The sequence below is a fragment of the Panthera uncia genome, chromosome X (genome assembly GCF_023721935.1).
Source record: "Panthera uncia isolate 11264 chromosome X, Puncia_PCG_1.0, whole genome shotgun sequence".
NCBI classification, from domain to species: Eukaryota; Metazoa; Chordata; class Mammalia; order Carnivora; family Felidae; genus Panthera; species Panthera uncia.
The window spans coordinates 9,551,467-9,576,192 of NC_064817.1; the positions used below are offsets into that span (position 1 = coordinate 9,551,467).

The following is a 24,726-nucleotide window of genomic DNA, read 5'->3' on the forward strand; positions in this document are numbered from 1 at the left end:
CCTCTCCCTCCCCCCTCCCTCTCCCCCCTCCAAAAATAAACAATTTAAAAAATTTTTTTAATAAAAAAATTTAAAAAATTAAAATTCAGTTCCTCATTCCCTTCAGCCACACGGCAAGTGCTCAGTGGCCACATGTGGCTAGTGGCTGCCGTACTGGATGGTGCAGATGGAAGAAGATTTGTTAGTGCTGCTTCATAGGTGGTCTTCTTTCACGAATTTTAATATACTTAAAAGCCACGGGGCGCCTGGGTGGCTCGGTTGGTTGAGCATCAGACTCCGGCTCGGGTCATGATCTTGCGGTTCGTGAGTTCGAGCCCTGCGTCTGGCTTGTTGCTGTCAGCACAGAGCCTGCTTCCGATCCTCTGTCCCCCTCTCTCTACCCCTCCCCTGCTTGTTCTCTCTCTCTCTCTCAAAAAGAAATAAACATTAAAAAAAATATATATATATATATATACTTAAAATCTATGTAATAGTAAAATATTTACAGATTAAATGATATTGGGGAGTTTTGGAAGAAACAGTATTTGCCATAAGTTGATAATTGGTGAAGCTAGGTTTAGGATCCACAGAGTTTCATTTATATTCTCATTATTCAGAAATTTTGTGTATGTTTGAAATTTTCCATAATAAAGAATGAAAACAGCCCTTAATAGGAACAGTGCTTCTGGCAGCACTTAAAAGTAGCCATCTGTAGGGGCGCCTGGGTGGTTCGGTCAGTTGAGCGTCCGACTTCGGCTCAGGTCATGATCTCACGGTTCGGGAGTTCGGGCCCCGCGTCGGGCTCTGCCGACAGCTCAGAGCCTGGAGCCTGCTTTGGATTCTGTGTCTCCTTCTCTTTCTCCCCGTCTCCCGCTCATACTGTGTGTCTCACTCTGTCTCTCAAAAAATGAATAAATGTTAAAAAAAATTTTTTTTAAAGTAGCCATCTGTAAATGGGCATCTGAAATCCCACCCCACACAGGCTGCTGGGAGAGCTTTAGTCCTGAACCTGGGCTTCCCCAGAAGGGTGTGCAGAGCACCACATTTTTGTTTAAGGTTTATTTCATTCCCTCTCAGAACACACGAGTGGCAGCCCAGGTTCACATTTATTAGGAGTTAGAACTGCCCAAATGAGTCTTGTGGGCAGAATGTGCTAGATGACGATATGCTATTAAAAATTCTATTGCTGCGGGCGCCTGGGTGCCTCAGTCGGTTAAGTGTCTCTTTTTTTATGTATTAATTTTATTTTTTTAATGTATATCCAAATTAGTTAGCATATAAGCGTCTGACTCTTGATTTCAACTCAGGTCATGAACTCATGGTTCATGGGATCGAGCCCTGTGTCACTCACTCTCCGTGTTGACAGCGTGGAGCCTGCATTGGATTCTCCCTCTCCCTCTCCCTAGCTCGTTCTTTCTCTCCCTCTCTCTCAAAACAAATAAATAAAAAAAGTGAAAAAATTCCAGGGCGCCTGGGTGGCTCACTCATTGAACATCTGACTTTGGCTCAGGTCATGATCTCACGGTTCATGCGTTCGAGTCCCACATTGGGTGAGCTCGAGCCCCGCTGTCTCTCTCTCGCCCTCTGTCTCTCTCTCCCTCCCTTCCCCTCTGTCTCTCTTCCTCTCTCTGCCCTTCGTGGGATTCTCTCTCTCTCCCTCTCCCTCTCCCTTTTTCTCTGCCTCTTGCCCACTTACGCCTTCTTTCTCTCTCTCTCTCCAAAAAAAATTCCATTGCTGCTGGGGTGCCTGAGTGGCTCAGTTAGTTAAGCGTCCAACTCTTGGTTTTGGGTCAGGTCATGATCTTAGACTCATAGTTTCGTGAGTTTGAGCCCTGCGTCAGGCTCTTGGCTGGCAACAAGGAGCCTGCTTGGGATTCTCTCTTTCTCCCTCTCTCTCTGCCCTTCCCCCCTCTCTCTCTCTGCCCTTCCCCCACTTGCACTGTCTCTGTCTCTCTCAAAATAAAAAACTTAAAAAAAAAAAAAACATTCCTGCTGACATTAATGTTAGCAAACTCCAAATAGCGTTCCTAACGAAGAGAATGGAGTCCATTTACTCGGTCGATGGCTTATTTTTGTTCACAGCCAGATCAGTCCGCTTCTGTCTCTGGTTTCCTGGTTACCGGCTTCTATGGTGATAGCATTGGAAGAGAGAAAGGGGAGGTCATTGAGGAAACCCCTGGCACAAGACGAAAGCCATCGGCGAAACCGTCACTGTGCCAGCAGAGGGCCCTTTGAAGTTGTCACGGACACCTGCCTGCTTCGGTCTCCTCCTGCATCTAACACGCGGTGGCAGGGCTTAAAGTGAGGAGAGGGGAATGGTTGAGAGCAAGGTCTTCGGGGTGGCCGTTGGCTTCGAGTGCCCACCTCGGTCAGCTGCGACCTGAGGGGGCGGGGAAGAACGAGTCCTCACCGCCATAGGGAGCGGCAGTAGGGCTGTGCCTGCTACGCGCTTGAGCGCTCAGTACGTGACCGCTCTTGCTACCCGATGACTTTCTGTGCAGAAAGGAGTGGGGACTCTGCGTTCTGTTTCCCTCGCGCGGACATCTGTCCGCTCGTGCGTGGCAACGTGCGGGTCAGAAGGAATGTAATGGTGCCTTTTTATTTTACAGGGTTCTAAAGTCAAAGATCTTGAGAGTCATAATGGCAGGAAAATCGTCGCTTTTTAAAGTGATTCTCCTTGGAGATGGTGGAGTTGGGAAGAGCTCTCTGATGAACAGATACGTGACCAATAAATTTGATACCCAGCTCTTCCATACAATAGGCGTGGAATTTTTAAATAAAGATTTGGAGGTGGATGGACATTTTGTTACCATGCAGATTTGGGACACGGCCGGTCAAGAGCGATTCAGAAGCCTGAGGACGCCGTTTTACCGAGGTTCTGACTGTTGCCTGCTCACTTTTAGTGTCGATGATTCTCAAAGCTTCCAGAACTTGAGTAACTGGAAGAAAGAATTCATCTACTACGCAGACGTGAAAGAGCCCGAAAGCTTTCCTTTTGTGATTTTGGGCAACAAGATTGACATAAGCGAACGGCAGGTGTCCACCGAGGAAGCCCAAGCCTGGTGCAAGGACAACGGCGACTATCCTTACTTTGAAACAAGTGCAAAAGATGCCACGAATGTCGCGGCAGCCTTTGAGGAAGCAGTTCGAAGAGTGCTTGCGACCGAGGATAGGTCAGACCACCTGATCCAGACCGACACCGTCAGTCTGCACCGCAAGCCCAAGCCTAGCTCGTCCTGCTGTTGATCGTTCGGGAGGTCGCCCGTGCGGTGTAACCAACTCCCGCACGTACACGAAAACACGGGCTGGGGACGAGAATTAGCGTTTGCAGCAACGGACCATCCACTTACAAAATTAAACTAACCATGTTGCTGCCTCGTTAGTGGGTGGGAGGAGAGATCGATCCATCCACTCCTGGAAGAATCAATTTACTCAGTAGTGGCACCTTACACTTGTAATTGGTAATGGTTGTCTAATAACGTTTAATTTAAATACGTAAGTTACAGAGCTAATAAATGAGATGATCGAGACTTTAATTATGATTAAAACAAAACACTTGAATATTCTAGAAGTTACTGGTGTTTTTTTTTTCCCCCCTGGGAAAATGGAGAACTACTTTTTTATGTATATTTTATGTAATTAGCAGTCAATTCCTGGTTGAGGGAGAAATATTCCCTAAAGCAATAATGTTCAGTATTAAAGATGAAAATCAAATGCATTTGCGTTGCAGTTATTTCATGACTTCTTCATTCTCTTTAAAATCACTGAGGTGTTCATATTTTTATTATTTTTTAAATTTTATTTAAATCCAAGTCAGTGAACATCTAGCGCAGTAATGGTTAAGTGTTTCACATGTTCCCTCTCCACATCACAGTCGGGCTCGCTGGTAACCAACCACTCGTCATTTGCGTGCCACATGTGTGCCCCCGACCCCACCCCAACACAGAAGCGCACTTTGTCACTCTTGGAGGAAATCCTAAGGCTTGTTTGTCCTTTGTGTGAGGGTAAATGAAGACATCTTTTGTTCGGTCGCGTATTTAGTGCCTTCTCCATCATTGAACGTTGTGTAGGGATTTGCTCTCAAGGAGATTTTTTCATCCTCAGACTTACTGATCGAGCGGCTCGCAGTCTTCTGTGGATAAAGTTCATATGCTGTGCCGTTTGTGCCTCTGCCGTCCTCCGGAGGCCAGCTCACCCGCTGGGGGTCATCAGGGGACCTGCCCGGGCGTGGCTGTCGTGCGCTACTCATTGGGAGCCACCGAAAAAGCGTTACCATCATCATTCAGTAAGCTAAGCTTTTGAAAGTCTAATTTCCTAACAAATTGGCTCTAAGCAAAACATTTTAACACGTTGAGTTTGGGGGGATAATGTTCTCAGGTCAGACAGAGTTGTAGTTTTTTTTTTATCTACAAAAAATGCATTCCCTCCCCCCGCCGCCCCGGGTGCCTGGGTGGCCTAGTCGGGTGGCCTAGTCGGTTAAGCGCCCTGATTTGGGCTCAGGTCACGGACTCCTGGTTCATGAGTTTGAACCCCACGTTGGGCTCTGTGCTGACAGCTCACAGCCTGAAGCCTGCTTCGGATTCTGTGTCTCCCTCTCTGTCCCTCCCTTGCTCCCACTCTGTCTCAAAAATAAACATTAAAAAAAAAAAAAAAAAAAAAAGTGCTCTTGGAAAACATCCTCCCCTCCCCAAACTAACCCTCCATTAAAAAACTAAGGAATCCACCATTAATAAATTAGTGCCTATGATACTTTCTTCCTTTTGTTTTTTCTCTGGGGGATTTGCTTTTTTTTTTTTTTTTTTTTTTTTTTTTCCCAGTTAAAAGTGTACCCGTTGTCTTGTGATTTGCTGTTTTCTCTCAGTATATGTGGATATATTTCCATTATACTACACCCACCTCATTTATCAGCTGTACAGAAACCATTCTCTATTGATATCTAGTATCTATCAATATCACTTGTTCAACATTGGGTATTAGGAGTAAGTTTTTTGTCCCTTTTTTAAAAGATTTTATTTTTAAGTAGTCTCTACTCCCAACGTGGGGCTTGAACTTATAACCCCAAGATCAAGAGTCGCATGCTCTACCGACTGAGCCCGCCAGGCACCCCTTGTTCATTTTTTGAATAGATGAGTCACATGTTTCAGAATCATAAGGCATAAGGGTTTCAAAATCACAAGGCATAAGGGACAGAGATCTCTAACCTTGCCACCCAGTTCCTGTCCTTGGAGGCGGCACGTGTCAGTTTCTTGGGTATCAAGCTATTTAGTATGTGAGGAAAGCATATTGTTATTAGTTTGCTGGGGCTGCCATAACGAAATGCATTCTGGGTGGCCTAAACAGTGGGAATTTTTCTCACAGTTCTGGGGGCTACAAGTCCACGATCAAGGTGTTGGTAGGTTAAGTTTCTCCTAGTGTCTCCGTGGCTTGCAGATAACCTTACCCTGTGTGCAGTACTCTTTCCCCCCACACCCCCCATGTCTCTCTGTGCAAGTTTCCTCCTCTTACAAGGACACCGGTCAGATTGGATTTAGGGCCCACCCTAACGGGCTCATTTTAACTTGATCGCCTCTTACAGTGCCCCGTCTCCAAATACGGTCTCGTTCTGAGGGACTGAGGCTGCAACATACGAATTTTGAGGGGGACACAGTTCCCCCCATAATACATATATATGTGTGTGTAGGTATTTACATGGTGTATGGTTTTGATACTTGTAGAGGTTTTTAAAAAACTACAGCTTTTCTGTAACCTTTTTTGAGCAGAATATTCGGGGATTAGTTGGTCAAGGGGTCTAGAGCTGGGAAGCAAAAAAATGGGCCAGGGAACAGATCTTCACGCGTGTGAAGACCGGCGGGTGGGAAGGGAGAGTAATTCAGTTTAACACCGTGACTTAAAGGGATCCGGGGACTGCCTGACCGAGCACAGTACTGACATGTGACAACTAAGAGGAGGAACTAAACCTGACCCGATGTCTTCAGTCTTCAAACAGAAATAGAAGGAGCTGATGGTAAAGCTCTTTAACAAGGAGCAAAAGGCAGATCTGATTCGTTTGAAGGAAGGAAAAGGTCCTTTGATTGAATGGTGTTGCTTAAACAAAGACGAGAAATACTGAAACGAGAGTTGGGGAACAAAGCAGCGGGTGACCCCGGCGGGGCAGGCGAGACGGGCCGGGCGGCCGAACTGGTGTGGAAGCAGCTGCGGAGCCCCCAAGCGGGCGGCAGGGAGGGACTGTGCGCGCGGCCGGTCCGGGGAGGGGGGCCCGGTGGGGGCGGGCGGCGCTGCAGTGCCGCTGCTCGCCACACGGCGGCGGGCACCCGCGCTTCTGTGTCTTCTGGTGGGACGTCTTTGAGGCCGGTCATCGCTAGAGGGCAAAACGGAACCTGGAGAATGGGCAAATGGACGTTTGAAGCCGGTGTAGCAAACGCAGTGTGCGGTGTGGAGGCTGGACACGTACGATTGCATCGATGGGGTAACGTTTTTGTCACCGCCTTGTGAAAACTTCCCTAGTTGAAGTTAAAATATCCTAGATGTTCATTTTTTTAAATTAATGTGAGCGAGGGCGCGGGGGAGGGGCAGGCTCTGCACGGTCAGCACGGGGCCCCGATGTGGGGCTCGAACTCGTGAACCCGTGAGATCATGACCCGAGCCGAAATCGAGTCGGACGCTTAACCTACCGAGCGCCCCCCAGGCGCCCCTAGATGGTCCTCCTCTTGAGAAAACCTCGATTTGGACATTTCTGTGGAAACGCGTGTACGCTTTCCCTTCAGGATCGTGACCCCGCGACGCCACCTCTCTCACAATACCAGTGGCTCGTGGGCAGTGAGCGCGGGGAGGAAAGCGGCCCTTGTACCGTCAGGGGGCGCGGAGAAGTCCCCGCCGCGGCCGGCAAGCAGGAAGGGCCGCTGAGCCCCAGTGGACGCGCACGTCCGCGGGCCCGGGGAAGGACGGCCGGACGGCAGACTTGCGGGCTCCCTTCGGGGCGCCCTGGGAGCGCTCACACACGTGACAGGTCTAGTGCGGACCTCCTCTGCTCGGTAGGGCGCCACTCACGTCACCCGTGGCCGTTGTGTTCTGTTCCCGAGCCTTCAGCGTGACCTCCCCTCCCACCACACCTAAGCGCTGCCGGCTCCCCTGTCAGATGGCCTGCCCCTGCCCCGGGTCCCGGCGCCGCTTCTCTCCGCGCGTTCGAGGCCCACGTCCCCTCCCCTTCGAAGGCAGTCACGCGCACAGGCGGACACACCGGACTACGGTAACCCGCTCCCACGGGGCTCCCGCTCCTTGTCCCCAGCCCCGCCTCACAGCCTGGAGGGAAGGACCCTGTGTGCCGGGTGCCCCGCGACCCGCTGCGGCCAAGGCGCCGCTCCCCTCCCCGCGCGCTCCGGGCTAATTAAGGGCGCAGCAGGTCCCCACGGGCTCCGGCCGGCAGCCGGTCAGCGGGGTCCCCCCGCTCCCACAGCTCCGCTCCCGCACCCGGTCCGAGGCGCTCCGAACTCTGCAAAATGGGTTAAGATACGGTTTGCAGACCTTCACTGGGGGAAAGAGGACCACAACAGCAGCGGTGGCGGGTGAGCGGCGCTTACGAGACTCCACGCTCTCGGACAAACACCTTTATTGAAGAAACCAAAGAGACAGATGGGGCAAGCAATTACGGCACCAGCTTCACACAAGGGTATGAGACCAAACAGAAGTACTCGCCCAAGTTACTCGGGATGGAACACAATTCTGCCAGTGCTCGCCATCTGCACGGAACAGATGTGGTCACACTACTTGTATTTAAGTGGACATTTACCAGCTTACAGTAAGATCCCACTTATCACAGCAGAGCTCTCCCCTCCCCCTTGGCGTACAGCCTAAAAAGCAAAGAATGCCAACGTTAACGCAATATAAACGTTTCTTTGTTAACAACTTGACAGATACAATTTGTTACTAGTCGAACTATCCACCGGTTCACTTAATCTTTAGTTTACTGTCTGAGGGAAAGGCAGTATGAGAACATAACCTGTTACTTTGGTCCCGGCCTCCCATTTTACAGACCCAGACCCGGGATTCTAGATGTATAGCACAATCACTATCCCCGGTCGTTGACCGAGGCAGGCGTGTGGCATCTGGCACCGTGAAAACCGCTCCGGCTTCCTGGGCAGCGCTACGTGTGCCGCCTGTGCGGTTTCGTAACAACATCTCTACACGTATCGAGGCCCATGTGCGTGCCGTCAGCTTCATTCCCTGCTGCGGAAGCTTAGCTTTAAATCTGTCTACCAAATCCTGACAATGACATTTGGTTCCGGATCGCGACATCAAGATCGAGCTATCTGAATGAGTCAAGTCAAAAGCTCATTCTTAATTTTTAGAATAAAGGTATTTTCAAGGTTATAAAGAGTTTATAAATAACACTGTTCACAAGCAAATATCGATCGATTGACAATCGTTAAGAAACTGAATGTACTGTTTTGAAATATATAAGGATTTTCATTAGGTTTAGATAAATTTAGACCACAGGTAAAACTTTTCCAGGCTATTTACTCAAGTTACTTACAATGTACACATTCCTGAGAATACCCCATTGTAGTGACGTTGTTTATTTCCAAATTGTTCTGCATTCAACTTAAAAGGTGTTTCTTCCCAAGAAACTGAACTTTTCTGTCAAAGGCGCTTGATCGAATAGGAGAATTGGGTTCATAAAACGGATTCATCGCGAACTAGGAAAGACGAAGGCATTAGTGAGCTTGTCAAAGTAAAAAGGCTGACAAATCACAGATCTCTAGAAGGAAATTATTTTAACGTTTTAAATAAAATCATCAAAGACATCCCAAAACAAAAGTCTGAAGATCATGTTTTCAAGTTGCACGAAAACGTTCCATTGTTAACAGTAACACCCCCTTGGGGAAATTTTTGCCTTGGGGTTTTAGTTTTGAGGAGTACTTATGGCAAACTAATGGTGGTAGGATAAGTGTTGCCCATGGAAGCTAAACAAACTTTCAGGATTCACCCTGCATCTGAAATACTGATCTTCTCACATTCATTATAAATATATGGACTAATCAGTAAGGCCCTTTGGCCATGAAACTAAAATCTACCATATGCTCACAGGTAAAGAAAAGAAGTTATAACCACATTGCTATTAGGTTACTCTCATGTAATTTCTTCAACAATCTGGTTTTCAATACTGTCCTTTAACACATGGCTAAGTGATCAGTTTCTCAAACAGTGTAGTGACTATATCATAATATATGGGAGAAAACTGTTAAATGGAATCACTAATAAGGAAAAGGAGTTAACCAGTTTTTACAGCTTAAATCACTTGATGTTGTCCATCTTTATAAGAGGGCTAAAGATTCTTATCTGCTACTTCTCACTAGGAATATTAACTGTGCTGATATGCAAAAAAAAATCCTGTCGAAGTACAGAACACTTAAATTACTAAGAACATACTTCTGGCAGTGCAGTTTAACCACCGACGTCCTAGTAATATTTTATTTTTTCTAATTAAGCTTCAAGATAGGCGAGTGGCATCATTCTCCTTGAGTGACTGGTAAACTTCCCACCAGTTTATGATCTATATAGTCACTGCGTTGTAACTTACTTGTAAAGCAGATGAAGAACATTTTAGATTAAAATTACGAAGCAATTTCCCTTATGCATGTAGCCTGCTTCCTTCTCTTTTTAGGATTCCCTGATAAAATCAAAACTCTGTGCCAAAAGGGGGAAACTGAAACCAATTTAAAAATAACCAGCACGAGTTCTGTCCTAAGCACACGTTAGCCTGGCGGGGAAGACATGCCCGACAGGGGAGTTACCAAGGGCTACTTCTGACGGGGGCAGAGCTAGTCTGAGCTGGAAACCACCGTATATAAGGGAGTTGCTGCCACGGGCCAGTTTCCGGTCACAGTTGCAATCCCTTTCTACAATCGGATTTGAAAACAGAACACACCATACCTTTATGTATAAATCGTAGACATCGGTAAAGAAGTTCTTTATTCCATCTTCTTGCCTTATGTCATGAAGCATAATGAATCTCATATGTAAAATAATTAAGGCATAATCTTAGAAGTGAAAAATGAAAAGTACTCAGGTGATAGGATACCCTTCCAATTAGTCACATGCACTGTATTATTCTGTGACGGAAAAGCAAAATACGTAAACTGGGTCTGAAGTTAGGTTTTATCTTAAAGAAAACATAATTTTTAAAGTTAGAAAATAACTATAAAATAAAGTAAAATCAACCATATCGTTCAGATTAACCTTAGTTTTATAGGAGACTTGGTTTTAAAATTATCCGTTAAACAAAATGTGGGGTTTTTTTCCTGTTAAAAAAAATAAAAGTAGCCCCCTAAATGGCAATTTCTACCCGACACTCTGAAGTCCCCAGACTCGTAGTCTGGCATCGAGGTCCCATGTTGTTCTAGTTCGTCACCCCAACCTTTGGAGACCTTCGTTACAAAGGTAAGGATATGACCTGCAGTGACAAACGCTGAAACAAACCACTCGTTGAACTTGTCCACGGTTTTCAAGTACATGTTGTTCGACAGCCACATGTTCTCGTCCACGAGGTCGAGAGCAGCATGAGCTATGAACTGGTTCAGGTGACGATGATCATCCTAGACGAAAGTGTGAGTAGCAGCAGATTAATATTTGCAGACAGCATCGAGAACGCCACCATCTCATTCTGTAAATTCTACGCAGTTTTCGGGGGTGGGGGAGCATTTTCTGCTTTTACTTCATTTATTACTGTCATGGGACTTACAAAAGATCTTAAGTGTTTTCATCTCACAGTCTGCTTTTTAATTTGGTAGCTAAAAGTCAACGAGTAGGAACAGCCAACCCACTAATAAATGGAACGTGCTCAACAAATTATACAGATTATTTTTCTAATTCTGCAAGAAAGAAGTTACCAAATTCAGTAACCACTGAAGCATGTGAAGAAAGAGGAGGTTAAAAAGAAAAAAAAGACATTCACATCTTTTTAGAGGAAGACGCGAAAAAATACGTAAGTGGTTATGGATAAAGGAGGGCAGTTTAGGTAGGCTGGAGCCGAGGAGGTGGAGAGCTAGAGGTGACCTTGGCTTGGGTCTCAGGGTCAGCGGGGGGTGGGGGACACAGGGCAAGCGCGGGGACACGAGACAGCTGAGGTGGGGCTCTCGAAGGCCTGGCACAGGCCTCTTTCAGGCGGACGGAGCTCACGTGACAGGGGACCCGGGAGCGGCGGGAGGCCACGCTCCGCCTCGGCTGTGAGCCGGCACCTGTCTCAGCGGCAGGACACGGTCCCGTCAGAGCGGAGCGTCCTTCACGTGGGCTTCACTGGGAGAGGCGGGACTGTCCCACCACAGTGCGGAGCGGGAATTCTCAACCTGGAATGGTCTTACTCCCGTGGAATTCTCTATTTCCAGATAGATTTTTCAAAGCACACTTCTTATGGGCTGAACTGAATTCTTATGCCGAAGTCCTACCCCCCGTCCCCGGTACCTCAGAACGTGGCCTTATTTGGAAAGAGGGTCACTGCAGACGTGGTCGGCATGCTAGGGCACGACAGCCCCTAACCCGGGATCCCTGGTGCCTTTCTAAAACAGGCGGTTTAGAGACAGACGCGCGCGTGGGGAGCAGGCCGCCACAAGCCCAGGGGCTACGGAAGCTAGGAGAGGGGCCTGGAACAGGCCTTCCCTGGCACGTTCGGAGGGCGCTGGCCCTGCCCCCGCCTCGTGCTCGGACCCGCGAGGCCGCGAGCTTCGGTCACTCTAGGCCGCCCGGTCCGCGGTGCTCGGTCGGGTGGGCCCTGGGAGAGGCACCTTAATATGACCTGCTTGCTGAGGATGCGGTTCCTGGACCGGGCTGGGGGAGGGCCGCCAGTTGCCCCGGGATCCCCCGCGCAGCCAGGCAGGTTTACCTCGCGCACGTCACCGTGACGAAGCGAATTTACTCCTTAGAGAAAGAGATTATTTGGTGTCCGGCTTACCGCCGTGTTTCCCTCACTTTATGTGGATGACCAGTCACGAGGTCAGAAGAAAAACGCAGAACTGCCTCAAGAAGGTGAGTGGTAACAGAAGGGCTAAGGTCAAGTCACGCCACGAAGTGTTTTTACGTGCCCGAGAAACCACGTAAGCAGCCCTGTGCCACAGGGCAACCGTTGTACGGAGACACCCCGACACAGAGTCGTAATGAGCCGCGCGCTCACGTGGATGTGGGAAAATACTGGGGCGACAGAGCACCTGGCAGAGAACACAAATTCCTACGCATTTGAGTGGCAAGATTTAAGTAGCTGAAAAGCATCATACGCTGGACATTACGCGTTACGATTCATTTCAAAACTCAGTTCTTGTCTTGAAGGAAGTGAAAGCTTATTCTGGAAGCTGGGAGAGACACAGCATAACCTGCCGGCAGTTCACCAGCAACACAGACGAGTACAGAGAGACGGGAGGCCCCCAGGGATTCTGCAGACCCTACGTTTACTCTGAACGGCAACAAGGAAGTTGGGTGGCGTCGCCGGGGAGGACGGCATGCGGGCACCCAGTCAGTGGGTGGTGCAGGAGGTCCCTGCAAACCGCGCCAGTCTCAGGGGCAGCGGGGGGACACGGAGGCAAGGGTCCTTCAACCCTCCCAGGTGTAAATGGACCTGCCGCGTAGGTCCTGATGGAAATGGCACTTGGGCGGAATGCGCTTCCGTGGCATTTCCGGTCAGTAGCAACTGTTCCTCCAGCCCCACAGCAGCTGGAAGTGTGTTTCTACGCGCTCACGGAGCAGCTCTTCAGAACGGGGGGCACGGGGAAGCACGTGTCAGAGAAGAGACCCAGGGCCTCCTGCTCGTCCGTGCCAAGCGTGTGCTGAATGTAAGGGTGAGTCGACGACTCAGAGGACGGTCCCTCGGTGGCTTCTATCACCCTGTGGGACTGGGGAGCAAGCCTCATGTAACCGTGGTGGATTCCAGCTACCTCCCCGGTCCGGACCTCCCCCGGCTGTAAAATCACACCACACCCTTATAATTGCAACAGCATAAATCACGCTTACGAAATTGTTTATGTTTCCTTACGCACTTTGGATTCTGCTTTTCCAGCTGGCAAAAACTCCATTTCAAAAACTGGATTATCATGGTGGCCAACAATTACAAAGTAGAAGCTTCCAGACATTGTCTTCAATATAGCTCCTAATTAAATGAAAATAACACACACTTTTAGTACTCCATACTGAAAACCAAAAAGGTTTAACAAGAAGTCTAGAATTCAATTTTTTCCTTAAACTTGACATTGCAGCAGGGACCACAAAGCTTGTCGTGCTTTCCACTCTACTGCCATAGACATTTGGCTTTTGGACTATACGGATTACATGCTTGGGATATGTCCTGTAGAAGCCAGTACTTGAGTTTTCACAGGGAACCTGGAAGACCGCTGATACCAAATCATAACAACAACATCCTCGTGACCTGAGAGTTTAGAATATTCAGAGTAAGCTGGGCCAAACTTGGACTGGACCAGTTAGCATTATTAGCACGAACAATGGGAAAAACGAATAAAGGGTGATTTTGTCCTCTTCCTACCTGAAGTATGTATACTACAAATCTAAGTCTCTGCAAATACAGGAGCCTAGGATATGCCTCCTCCTCCGGCAATATTCCTAAGAAAGGAAGACATGGGGCCCCCGGCTGGCTCAGTCCACGGAGCGTGCAACTCCCGATGCTGTGTAATCCTCAAGGTCCCTCTAAGGGATCCATCATCGTTCTGTTTCTTCCACCAGAAGGAAACGGACATTGGGAGGTTAAGGTCCGTGCCTGTGGTCACATCATCAGTAAGTGGCAGAGCGAGACCTGAACCTAGCTTTGTCTGATTCCAGAGACCCTGTGCTAGAAATACATACAGAAATCCTTCCGCCCATCTGTCCGTCCATGCAGATTTTGATGATGCTAAAAGCCACAGAAGCACGGATCCTCCCCTGCGACTGCTTCCCCCCTGACCTTGTCTTCATTTTATTTCTTCAGCAAACCTGTTAATCCTAGTTCTAAGACTTCTTAATGCCTCAGATGTCTTTCTTTTTGGATTATGATTTCTTCCATCTTTTCTAGAATATAAAATTGTGTCTTCCTTTGTTTTTTTTTCTTTTTTTTAAGATTTTATTTTTAAATAATCTCTATACCCAACCTGGGGCTTGAACTCACCACCCCAACATCGGGGGTGCGAAGCACCAGGCACAACAACATCTGGCTCACGGGAGGTGCTCAGCAAATGTGATCTAGAACAGCATGGAGGAGCGTACGCACATGGAGGTGTGTGGACCCTTACGGCCTCCACACGGGGCAGCAATCTGGTTACCTGAGAGTATACAGTCTCACGGAGTGTACGGTGACACATGTCAGAGCCCGGGGCTCATCGAGCCACACTGGGACTTCTGCTCATTCACAGAGAACATCAGAACACCTGAAACGTATTTCCTAACCAGTACAACCTTTGTTAAGGAAATCGAGGGACAGCTGGCACTTCTACCTCTGGATTTGGAAGGCCCACGACTGGAAGACAAAGCAGATGGGAACATTCTTTGGGCACGATGAGGCCAAGAGGACTTCAAACGTTATTTGGGGCAGGTGTTGGCACACCACAGCCCGCAGGCCAAATCTGGCCTTGTCCACCCTTTCGTTACGGTCTAAGGCTGCCTTTGCCCGACAACAGAACGGCAGAGTGGGGCAGCTCCGACAGAGACCATCCGACCCTTTACAGAAAAGTCTGAGGGGGAAGATGAGAAAAAGGCCCAAACGGTAAAACTGAGTAACAAACACAAGCAGGAATGCTATAAAAGCTACGCAGAACCAGGAGAATCAGCAGTGATTCTCAAAAGAAAGAAATTCTCAAGGGGAAGGGGGATGGGAGCTGGAAATGTCAACAAAGTCGACAATGATCTCATTAATTGCAATAGGTTTCACAGCTAGAGTGTGCCAAGGGAAGGGCTTAATTCGTTCGGTACGAACACTTAAGCAGCAGCAGCAGCACACTATACACGTAGAAGGAAGCTAAGCCTCATTCCTATACCTGCAGAGTGTCAGTACAGGGTGAGGATAAACAGAAAGGGGACCGAAGGAACCATAACCACATAAAGGTTATGTCACAAACCGTCCCGCTGGGCAGAACTTGAACTGCCAAGAATTTCACAGCAGCTGAAGGAGTACTGTAATTACCGGATTCTATGGGGAAAAACTGGAAGGTTACTCCTTTAGTATTTGAGGCTTATTATGCCCAGGTGGTAGGCAAAAGGGAGACGCACTTTAGAATTCTGTGCTGATACACTCAAGTTTCGGGGGGGGGGGGGGGGGGGGGGTGGATGTTTTATGTTTGCACCGTCCGATGTGGTAGCCGCTGGTGGCTACTGTGTCTGCAAGACTGAATCTGGAACTTCATTTAATTTTCATTAATTGAAAAGGCCACATGTGGTTAGTGGCTTCTGTATTGGACGGTGCAGCTCTAGAACAGTGATTTGAAACGTTTTTAAAGCTTCCAACCTCTTCGACCTTCCCTCCATCCGCAAAGCAAGTATTACTTAGAGCTACAGTATGTAATACAAATAAAGCAACTGCCGTGTGTGTGTGTGTGTGTGTGTGTGTGTGTGTGTGTGTATGTGTCTGCTCGATTTTCCCATCACCCAAAACAGGGGCCCTTCAAGCATCTCCAAGGACGACTAGGTCTCGGGGTGTGGAGGAAATGGCTACACGGAACTTGGCAACGGATTAAACTGGGGAACTGAGGAAGCAGCAAGAACCAAGGATGTTCCCAAATGCCTGCCTGAGGTGATCAAGCAGAATATCAAGATGAGTCGATTCGCCAAGAAAGGAAATAGGAAAGGGAAAAAAGAGGGATGAAACGAACACGTCGCTTCTAAACATGTGGTGGCAGGCAGAACAGCACGCCCCGCGGTGTCCACATCCTAGTCTCGAAAATCTTCGAGTGCTAACGTACGGGCAGAGGGGAATGAAAGCTGCAGGTGGAACTGAGGGCGCTCGTCAGCTGACTTCAAGATCGGGAAAGGAGCCTGCACGAGCCAAGTGGGCCCAATATAATTACCACGCTCTTTAAAAGTGGAAGAGAGAGGCCCACGCGCAAAGTCAGAAGGAGGGTCACGAAGATGCCACGCTGGCGGGGGCTGAAGATAGAAGAAAGAGCTGGGAGCCAAGGAACGCGCGCGGCCTCGAGAAGTTGGAAAGCACAAAGAGAGCCACGCTTCCTGCTCCAGAGGGGAGCACGGCCCTGCGGATACCTGGATTCCAGCCCGGGGAGGCCCGTGCTGGGTTTCTAGGCTGCTACGGAACTGGAAGAATAAATTCACGTTGGCGAAGCCGCTCAACTGGGGAGGATTTGTTCAGGAGCAGAAAACAGCCGTCGAGGCTGAAAAACCTGCAGGAATGAAAAAAAGGAAATACTTGAAGTACTAGCAGAAGGTAGGTGCGTTCTATGGGGAGACTGAGGACGGAGGGAGTTTGCTTACCACGGGAGGAAGCTTTCAAAGCACTGTAGGAAAGGCCCAAGGGAGGGGAATGAGGGGCCGGGGTGCGGCAAGGGGAAGCTACTTAGGCAGCTGGGGGACGATGACGTAGAGAACGGAGGCTGTGTCTGTCTCCCAGCACCCATCCCTCACGCCTGCAGGGGAGCCCGGCACGTAGGAAGGGCTCCACGCCTGCAGGGGGGGAACTGCGCGGGTAGGGACAACAGCTGCGAGCGGTCGGGCAAAGCTGAAAACACGAGAACGAGAGGCAGGCCGGGATTAACTAGCCTCGACGCAGCAAAGAATCTCCTGAATGTTCTAGTGCTGAGCCCCTCCTGGTCCTAGAGGCCTAATAGAAGTCTGTGATGAAATAACTGCACCTTTGTATGAAGCTGAAGTTGAGGCGCTCGTGAAGAAACCCTCCATGACCAGAGACCGGACTCTCCCTGGGGTGCGAACAGCGGCCGTCACTGATGGCTATGCTGACCTGAGCTGCTTCGGAGACGGACAACTAAAATTAATGTAGTGATAACAAAAAGCTCCGCACTACGTTGAACGGAGAGAGGGTGTCTACGTGATGGAAGAACTAGGGCGATGATGGGGCGCCTGGCTGGCTCGGCCGGAGGAGCGAGCGACTCTTCATCTCAAGGTTGTGAGTTCAAGTCCCAAGCTAGGTGTACAGGTTATCTAAACCTTAGTGCCCCCTCCCACGCCTTTCTTTTTAACTTTTCTCTTTTTTAACGTTCATTTTTTTTTTTTTTTTTGAGAGACCGCATGAGTGGGGGGGCCGGGGGGAGGGGCAGAGAGCGGGAGACAAAATCCGAAGCAGGCTCTGGGCTGTTAGCACAGAGCCCAATGTGGGGCTCAAACCCACGGACCGTGAGATCATGACCTGAGCCGAAGTCGGACACACAACCGACTGAGCCACCCGGGGGCCCCAGCCCTTTAATATAAAAATGAGACCACAAATCTGTGAGGCTGGCATCAGAAGGGCAGAAGCACAAAACGAATGGAAATGTGTCCGGTTAGAAAAACAAAAGTCACCTTACACTACCATCAGGAAAACGGAAGAAAGGTCACCTGGTACAGAAGTAACAAGATGCAGGTCTGCTGAATCAGCATGATTTTCAACCTGTGTGTGTGTGTGTGTGTCTCTAGAATGTGCCTGCACGCAGGGGAGGGGCACAGAGAAAACGTTAGGCAAGCTCCACACCCTGCGCAAAGCCCGACCTCTGGCATGGGGCTAGAGCTCAAGACCCTGGGATGATGAGCTGCACCTAAATCCAGAGTCAGTAGCTTAACTGACTGAGCCACTTGGGCGCCCCCCAAAGCATGTTTTTTGTTTTTTTTAAAGAGGCTGCCGGGTGGCTCAGTCGGTTAAGCCTCTGACTCTTGACTTTGGCTCAGATCACAATCCCGTGGTTTCATGGGATCGGGCTCAGCTGACCGTGCGGAGCCTGCTTGGAATTTTTGTCTCCCTCTCTCAGCTCCTCCCCACTAGTGCAGTCTTCCTCTAAAAACTTAACTCTGAACTGGGTTGGAAGGAATGCTAGGGAAAGAGCTAATGCAGGAACAGAGGATGTTTAAGCTGGGGGGGGGGGAGTGAGAAAGAGCAGGATCTTACCATCAAATAGAATATATGCCATCTCAAAGCAAAGATTTGACTAGGGATGGCAAATTGGCCCCTGCTGGTGCGGTTCTCATTAACCAGTAGGGAGTGCCAGGACCTGGTGCTGATTTAACATGGAGACAAAGTTCTAGCACGAAAGCTAGCTGTGATCAATGATCCACATCTTCTGGGGGTTTGGGAAAGGGCAGTACGCTACGAGAGTGCCACGTACTTAACTCTGGACTAAACACCTCTTCCAAATCGCTCCGGAGGCCGAGTCTTGGGCTGCTCCTTTGAGGCCAAGTGGAAACTCCTTTGGGTCAATGTTACTGAGCACTTTCCAACAATTAAAATAGAACTACCAGGCTGCCTTTGAGAGGACTAAACCCTTCCTCTCACAGGACAGGGCCCACGATGAATTTTCCAGCTCCAAACGACAACCGTACCCTCGTAAACAAAACCAAATCCGATTAGCTGAATGACCTACAAAAAGGCAAGATGAAGCCAAGCTCCTGAGCTGGCCGACGCCTGCAGGCCGAAACGCGATGTGCCCTGGCCGGGCGGCCTGTGATAAGCTCAGCCGCCCCGGGGCTGACCAGATCCGGCCCGGCTGCCCGCGGGCGGGGTGGAGGGACCAGGCCAAGACCCGCGTCACGCGGGCCCCGAAACGTCCTTGGGAGCTCCCGCCCCCTACTTACTCCATCACCTACCTGCTGGGAGAAGCTGACGACGGAAACCGCCACTCCGCTCCCGCCGCAGACCCGCGCTCGGCAGCCTCTATGGGAACTCCCTAGGCAACGCTCGCGAGACTGCGCGGTTGAGGTCTCACGAGAAGTGGGAGGGACTTCCGGCCAGAGGACCGCGCCGCAACGCGCGTGCGCCGTGGTCCTCCAGGCAACGGCCGTTGGGCTTGGCAGCGTCGGGGAGGGGCGGGATCAGCGCTGAGCCGGGCGAACCCCGGTCGTACCTCGTTTTCTCTCGTTGCCTCACTACCGGTCCCCGCCCTCCAGCTGCGTGGGAAAGCCGCGCGTGAACCGCGGCCCCGCCCACCCGTGAGAACCTCGGGGGAAAGGAAGTGCGTGTTTGCCGGAGTTCCTGGTTCAGAGCGGGAGGCCGATTAAACCGTTGAACGTTTTTATCGTTCCCGACTGCCTTCCTTTTTCCCCCGCACCCAGGCAGAGCGTGGGCTCCGAAGGCAGGGATTCGCCTCGTCCTGAGCCTGCAGCTGGGGCTGGCTGTCAACTTGGGCCGAGGCAGCCCGGGCTGGAGGGGGCTTCGCGGGGAAGCCGGCATCTGATGTCTCAGGTACCTACACTGGCCTCCTCCTCGGGGACCAGAGGAAACGTGGCCTCTTGTTTGCTTTCTTTATAGCTGCTTCTCTCCTCCTCCCCGCTTGGCCTCTTAGGGTTTCCCCGGAGGCCACTGGTCTGTCGTCAGAAATTCATGGTTCCTCCTCCCGCCGGGTAACCTGTAACCATTCTTTCTTCCAGTTCGCCATGCCCCCCACATCTGACGTGTTGAGTCAAGATGAACTGCGAAAAAAGCTATACCAGACGTTTAAGGATCGGGGTATACCGGACACGCTCAAGGTATCCGTTTTGGGCCTGTCACATAACTTTGACGAGTGTAATCGTGTAACCGGTAGTCCCCATTTAAACCTATCCAGCTTTTGGGTTTTAAAAATAGGACATAGATTGTATTGGTGAGTTACCTTTGTACGTTCCTGCAAAACTCTTTGTTCTGGAACAGAAGTCTTGAAGATGGTGTAGAGTTTGAGCCGTCTTAAAAGGGCTTATTCAAATAATAGCTTTACCGGACTGACATTAAGGTAATGGCAGGTAACTATAAAAGGAACACATTTTGGTAAAGTTGGACTTGGTTTATAAATCTAGCTTGCAAGTCCTGAATGACTAAGTGGTTTTGTAATAGTACTCCCTTTTGAATGAGGGATATTGGCATTCTACAGGAAACATTAAGTGTACTGCTTACCATAGAATAATTTAGGGAATGAGAAATTTCTTCCTTAAGGTGGATTGAAATGTATTACTATTTGGGCGGCAAATATTAGTACACATTGTATGAACAGCAAGGAGTAGGATTAGCTCACGTGTTTTCATTGTATACATTTCAAAAGTATATTTTATATTTAAAAAGTCAAACTAGGGAAAAGTGAGCTTCTTAAAAAATCTTTCTCCCTCATTGTTTTGGTAACCTCAAGCTTTAGATTCACCTGAGAGAGAAAAACATGGAGGAACGTCATCTGTAACACAACCGCTAATTGTGGTTTTGTTTTTTAAAGACTTTATTTTTAAGTAATCTCTATACCCGATGCAGGGCTCGAACCCACAAACCGGAGACTCGGAGTCCCACGCTCTGACTGAGCCTGCCAGGCACCCCTCCTTTTTAATGTTATGTAGTGAACATTTTCCTGTGTCCTCGAAAGTTCCTTGAAATCCTCATTTTCAATGATAACAGGCCTGTCTGAATGTGTGGGTAATTTATGGAGCAGGCCCCTGTTGAAGATGTACCTTCTACCCAGGTGTACACATTCCTTCAATTGTCTTTTTTTGGTCTAGGATAGGTTAAGTGGCATTACTGACTCAAAAGGATGAGCAGTTTTAAGGCTCTTGGTAGGAGTCTTTTTCTAGAAAGATAGTAATAGTATATATTTCACCAGCAACTTGGTAATGCTTATTTCTTGAATGCTACGATGACTTTTTTTTAAACATTGGAAAACCCTTATTTTAAAAGTCTTCTTTAATGCTTATTTTTGAGCGGGCGAGGGGCAGACAGAGACAAAATCTAAAATCGGTTCCAGGCTCTGAGCCTTCAGCACAGAGCCTGACTTGGGGCTCAAACCTGGGAATGGTGCGATCATGACTTGAATCCAAGTTGGATGCCCAACCACCGCAGCCACCCAGGTGCCCCAGAAAACCCTTATTTTAATATTCCTTTGATTATTGAAGTTACACATATTTTCTGGATATTCATGTTTTTTTGTGGATTGGCAGCTTCTGTTCCTTGCCCATCCCCCCCTGGGGCGTTTTCTTTTAATAGAAACTTAACCTGTGTTCCAGTTTTGCAGCAATACATTATCTCGGTGTTCAATTTTAACTTGGTTCTAAAAATCCTGATGTTATATTTTTAATATGGCCAAATCTGTTATTTTTTTTGCTGATTATTCTCAGTTCTTCTCCACTAAAATGGATGTTCACCTCTTAAGTTTTTAAAGAGCCCCCCTTTTTTTTTAACCGTTAAATCTTTAACCCACTTGGAATTGTCATATATGATGCGTTAATACGCTTTCTAATATGGCATGGTCCTTGGATTCCTGGCCAAGCCATATTTTCTCTTAATGCTACTTCTGGATTTGATTTGAGGGTGTTTTATATCAGATCTAGAGTCACAACTGATACTAATCTGTCCTGAACCTTTTTAAGCTGTCCCGGTTTGGGTTTGGTATCAGGATTATGCTAGCCTTGTTCACTTTACAAATGGAGTGTATCTGCTGGAGACCTACTGTTTACTTTTTTGCAGCTGGCTGTCAGGTTCTATTCCAGCCTAAGCAATGGCAAGACAGATTTTTACCTCCTAAGTCTAAGGTCATTTTTATTTTCTGCATTCAATGACTGTGGCCTGAGTGAGTTTTAATTCTTAAAACCCACTGCATTTTTTAGCGGCCTAATTCACATTCCCTTTGGGTATTTGAAAAGAATTTGTATTTGCGGTGAAGTACAAAGTTGGATCTCTTAAATGGGCTTTATCAACTCTTGTTCCTTACTTTGAGTCTACTGTTAACTTGTGAGGCAGATATACTGAGGATCCACAAGTCCCTACTCTTCCTCACCCACAATAATTGTACTTACTTCTGTTGTAGGAACATGAATTCTGAATGGATTTCCCTCTTCTCATTGGCTGCTGGAGAGCTCCCGGCCAGTTTTGCAATTCTTCCAGCAAGGGCTGGTTGGCGTGCTTTTGTGTTTGTTGAGTTGGGGATTCATCTGTAATGCCCTCTTCTACCCCCCCCCACCTTAATTTTACTTTCTGCTTCTATCCCTTCTCTAAATTTTATCCTATTTTAGTACTTGTGTGCAAGACCCCCTAAATCATTATATTAATGAAGCTGGGTCTAAATAGGTTACTCAGTATGTTATAAATCTCATTAAATCACCTCTAAATTTAACTGGTGGAGGATGCTATAATTTCTCGTTCTATTTCTGTTACTGAGCTACACTAGATGAAGCAGGGCATGTGTACTCTGAGTAAAAATGTCTTGTTTTACTGTGGGACTTGAGGTGTGTACTAAGTCCTGTTCTATACCGGTAATGACCTACCGTTCTACCCTTGAGCTGAAGGATAAAAGAGGTACAAGAACTCAATTGGTTTCTTGGATTCTATTAATATGAGTTGATTAGGGAATATCTACTGCTGAATCCCACAAGTCTAGGTGGCATACTTTTTTTTTTTTTTTTTTTACTATCTTTTTGTAATGTTTATTTTTGAGAGCCACAGAGCATGAGTGGGGGAGGGGCAGAGAGAGAGAGGGAGAGACAGAATCCGAAGCAGGCTTCAGGCTCAGCTGTCAGCACAGAGCCCGACATGGGGCTCGAACTCAGGAACCATGAGATCATGACCTGAGCTGAAGTCGGACGCTTAACCGACTGAGCTACCAGGCGCCCCCCCAGGCAGCGTACTTTTTTTTTTGTAATTTTTATTTTTTAAAATTTACGTCCAAATTAGTTAGCATATAGTGCAACAATGATTATAGGAGTAGATTGCTTAGTGCCCCTTACCCATTTAGCCCATCCCCCCACCCCAGGCAGCATACTCTTAAGCTCAGTCCAATTGTACGTTTCCAGATGATATGCAAAACAGGAGAACAAATACCAGTAGTCTGAGTAACCTAGGGAATTTTGTTAAAGCCCAAATGAATAACGTTAGTGTTAAAACCTTGAGAAACTGACCTGCTTTTGAACCCTGACTTTCTCACAAAGTGAGAATTCCTGTACTTGAGTGTCTTGAGATGTAAATACTCGATGGGAAAGTACATCTTAGTAAGTTTTGGGGTTGACTCATTTCATTCACTTGCATATGTGATTTCCCTTATGGGAACTCAACTTTATTTTAACTAACCAATATGCCCGATATTTTCGTACGTTCCAACAGTCCACAGAGGTGAGAAATGGGCAGAATTGTCTCCTCTACTTGATAGCCTGATTTAAAAACTGCTGAGATGGGCTCCTGGGGAAGTGAAGTTAGAATCTGCCTGCGTTGGGCTGACCACCAGTTGAGCTCAGAAGCTGTGAAACAAGTTTCTTTTTCAGAACCCCGTGGGCTACTTGTGTCACAGGGTAAGACCATGTACAGGGGAAGGCTCCTGACTTTGGGTCCTGGACCTAGAACCATACTGGAAATGAGGACTCTAACGCATGGGTCAATCCTGTATAACTCCAGTTGAGCGATTCTGCTCAAAACGTTTTCCCTCCTGTTTGGTTTTGGTTGTTTGAGCTAGACACAACTCCGGAAGCAGCTGATTCACGAATTGATGCACCCTGTCGTGAACGAAGAGGTGCAGCCCCAGTCCGTTCCAGTGGAAGGGAGTGCCCTCCTGATAGGCACCTCTAACTCTCTGGTGGCAGATCACTTGAAGAGATGTGGCTATGAGTATTCGCTTTCTGTTTTCTTTCCGGAAACTGGTGTGGCCAAAGAAAAGGTAAAGTGTTGAGTCTTCTGTTTTTGAATTTTCTGTTAACAGCTTCTTTCTAGGTAATAGTAAGTGCTGCGTAATAGCCGAGTGTTCCTTGGCTAGCTACGTCCATTTCTCCCTCATCTTTGAGTTCCCGTCCTACATTCTGTAAAGGAACAAAGGAGTACTGTACTAGATGGTATATCGTTACCAATTCCATGGAAGCTCCGTTAGTCTTGGGTAAAATCATGATGTGCAGTCACTAAGTTTTGGAGCTAGAATTGGTCTCCCGATCTGTGTAGTCTAAGACGCAGAGTTGCCATTTATGTTGACGGTTGGAAGCTTGTCACCGTCGTGGCGACACCACAGGTATCCTCTGCATTGTGGAGGAGGAACCAGCCTCTGGAGAGGTGAAGTAGTTTGCTCAAGGTCACGTGATTTGTAAATAACGATGCTGGGCAGTAAATCTAGATCTCTAAAACATGCTCGTTTTACTAAGTCTCTGCAGATACTTACATTCCTTGGGATTACACTAGAGAAGTGAAGGGTACAATCATTTATAAAAATATGTGGCATGCTCAAATACTAAAACACCTGTTTTTACCACTTTCCTAATGACTTTCTGTTCAATGGGAATGGTAGAGAAATCTAGCCCTGCTTGATATTAAGGGTTGATACAGCAAACTGCCTATTTTTTTTAATAGACTTAATTTTTTTAGAGCAGTTGAGGTTCAGAGCAAAATTGAGCAGAAAGGAAGGTACCCCATGTGCTCCTTGCTCCCACTCGTGCACAGCCTCCCCTACTAGCAACATAATTAGATACATTTCCGCAGTGGGACCTACATGGTCACATCTTCACTGAAGTCCATAGTTTAACGGTTGGTGTTGTCTCTGTGTTTTTACTCTTGTCGATAATTGTCCAAAAGCTTCCTATTAAGAGGTTTTAACAAAATAAGAACAGTGTTAGTATTTGAGAATCTTAATATGCTTTATTAACCAAATTTTATTA

General features: G+C 47.9%; 3 protein-coding genes across 15 annotated transcripts in view; 2 read left to right on the top strand and 1 right to left on the bottom strand.

Moving 5' to 3' along the window:
• The window catches only part of RAB9A (RAB9A, member RAS oncogene family), a 22,656-nt gene extending 18,940 nt beyond the window's left edge, over nucleotides 1-3,716 (top strand). For 8 of the 9 annotated variants that reach the window (XM_049643451.1, XM_049643450.1, XM_049643455.1 and 5 more), the window contains one exon: nucleotides 2,589-3,716. In XM_049643451.1, coding sequence (XP_049499408.1) covers nucleotides 2,620-3,225 — 606 coding nt within the window. In that variant the 5' untranslated portion in view covers nucleotides 2,589-2,619 and the 3' untranslated portion in view covers nucleotides 3,226-3,716. Of the gene's footprint in view, nucleotides 1-453; nucleotides 2,281-2,588 lie in introns of those variants that run through there. The other variant, XM_049643448.1, reaches the window with a different exon arrangement.
• Nucleotides 3,717-7,489: 3,773 nt separating this feature from the next.
• Nucleotides 7,490-18,837, bottom strand: TRAPPC2 (trafficking protein particle complex subunit 2). The gene is made up of 7 exons (XM_049643461.1): nucleotides 18,742-18,837; nucleotides 16,198-16,334; nucleotides 12,999-13,108; nucleotides 10,423-10,571; nucleotides 9,910-9,991; nucleotides 8,510-8,672; nucleotides 7,490-7,715 (listed from the first exon to the last, which is right to left on the bottom strand). The coding sequence occupies exons 3-6, from the start codon at nucleotides 13,089-13,091 to the stop codon at nucleotides 8,574-8,576; spliced, it is 423 nt and encodes a 140-aa protein (XP_049499418.1). The 5' UTR covers nucleotides 13,092-13,108; nucleotides 16,198-16,334; nucleotides 18,742-18,837; the 3' UTR covers nucleotides 7,490-7,715; nucleotides 8,510-8,573.
• Nucleotides 18,838-19,091: 254 nt separating this feature from the next.
• The window catches only part of OFD1 (OFD1 centriole and centriolar satellite protein), a 41,863-nt gene continuing 36,228 nt past the window's right edge, over nucleotides 19,092-24,726 (top strand). For 3 of the 5 annotated variants that reach the window (XR_007460449.1, XM_049643443.1, XM_049643445.1), the window contains exons 1-3: nucleotides 19,243-19,336; nucleotides 19,522-19,620; nucleotides 23,544-23,744. Coding sequence is in view for 4 of the 5 variants with exons in the window: in XM_049643443.1 (XP_049499400.1) it covers nucleotides 19,328-19,336; nucleotides 19,522-19,620; nucleotides 23,544-23,744 (309 nt within the window). In the remaining variant the exon portion in view is untranslated. Of the gene's footprint in view, nucleotides 19,337-19,521; nucleotides 19,621-23,543; nucleotides 23,745-24,726 lie in introns of all 5 variants that reach the window. The other 2 variants (XM_049643447.1, XM_049643444.1) reach the window with 1 other exon arrangement.

Coding starts and splice junctions, on each gene's coding strand:
- TRAPPC2 (XM_049643461.1), bottom strand. CDS start 13,091: ATGTCTGGAAGCTTCTACTTTGTAATTGTTGGCCACCATGATAATCCA. Junction 10,572..12,998: donor CTGGAAAAGCAGAATCCAAA/GTGCGTAAGGAA, acceptor ACTTTCGTCTAG/GATGATCATCGTCACCTGAA. Junction 9,992..10,422: donor TTTGTCACTGCAGGTCATAT/CCTTACCTTTGT, acceptor TATTTTACATAT/GAGATTCATTATGCTTCATG.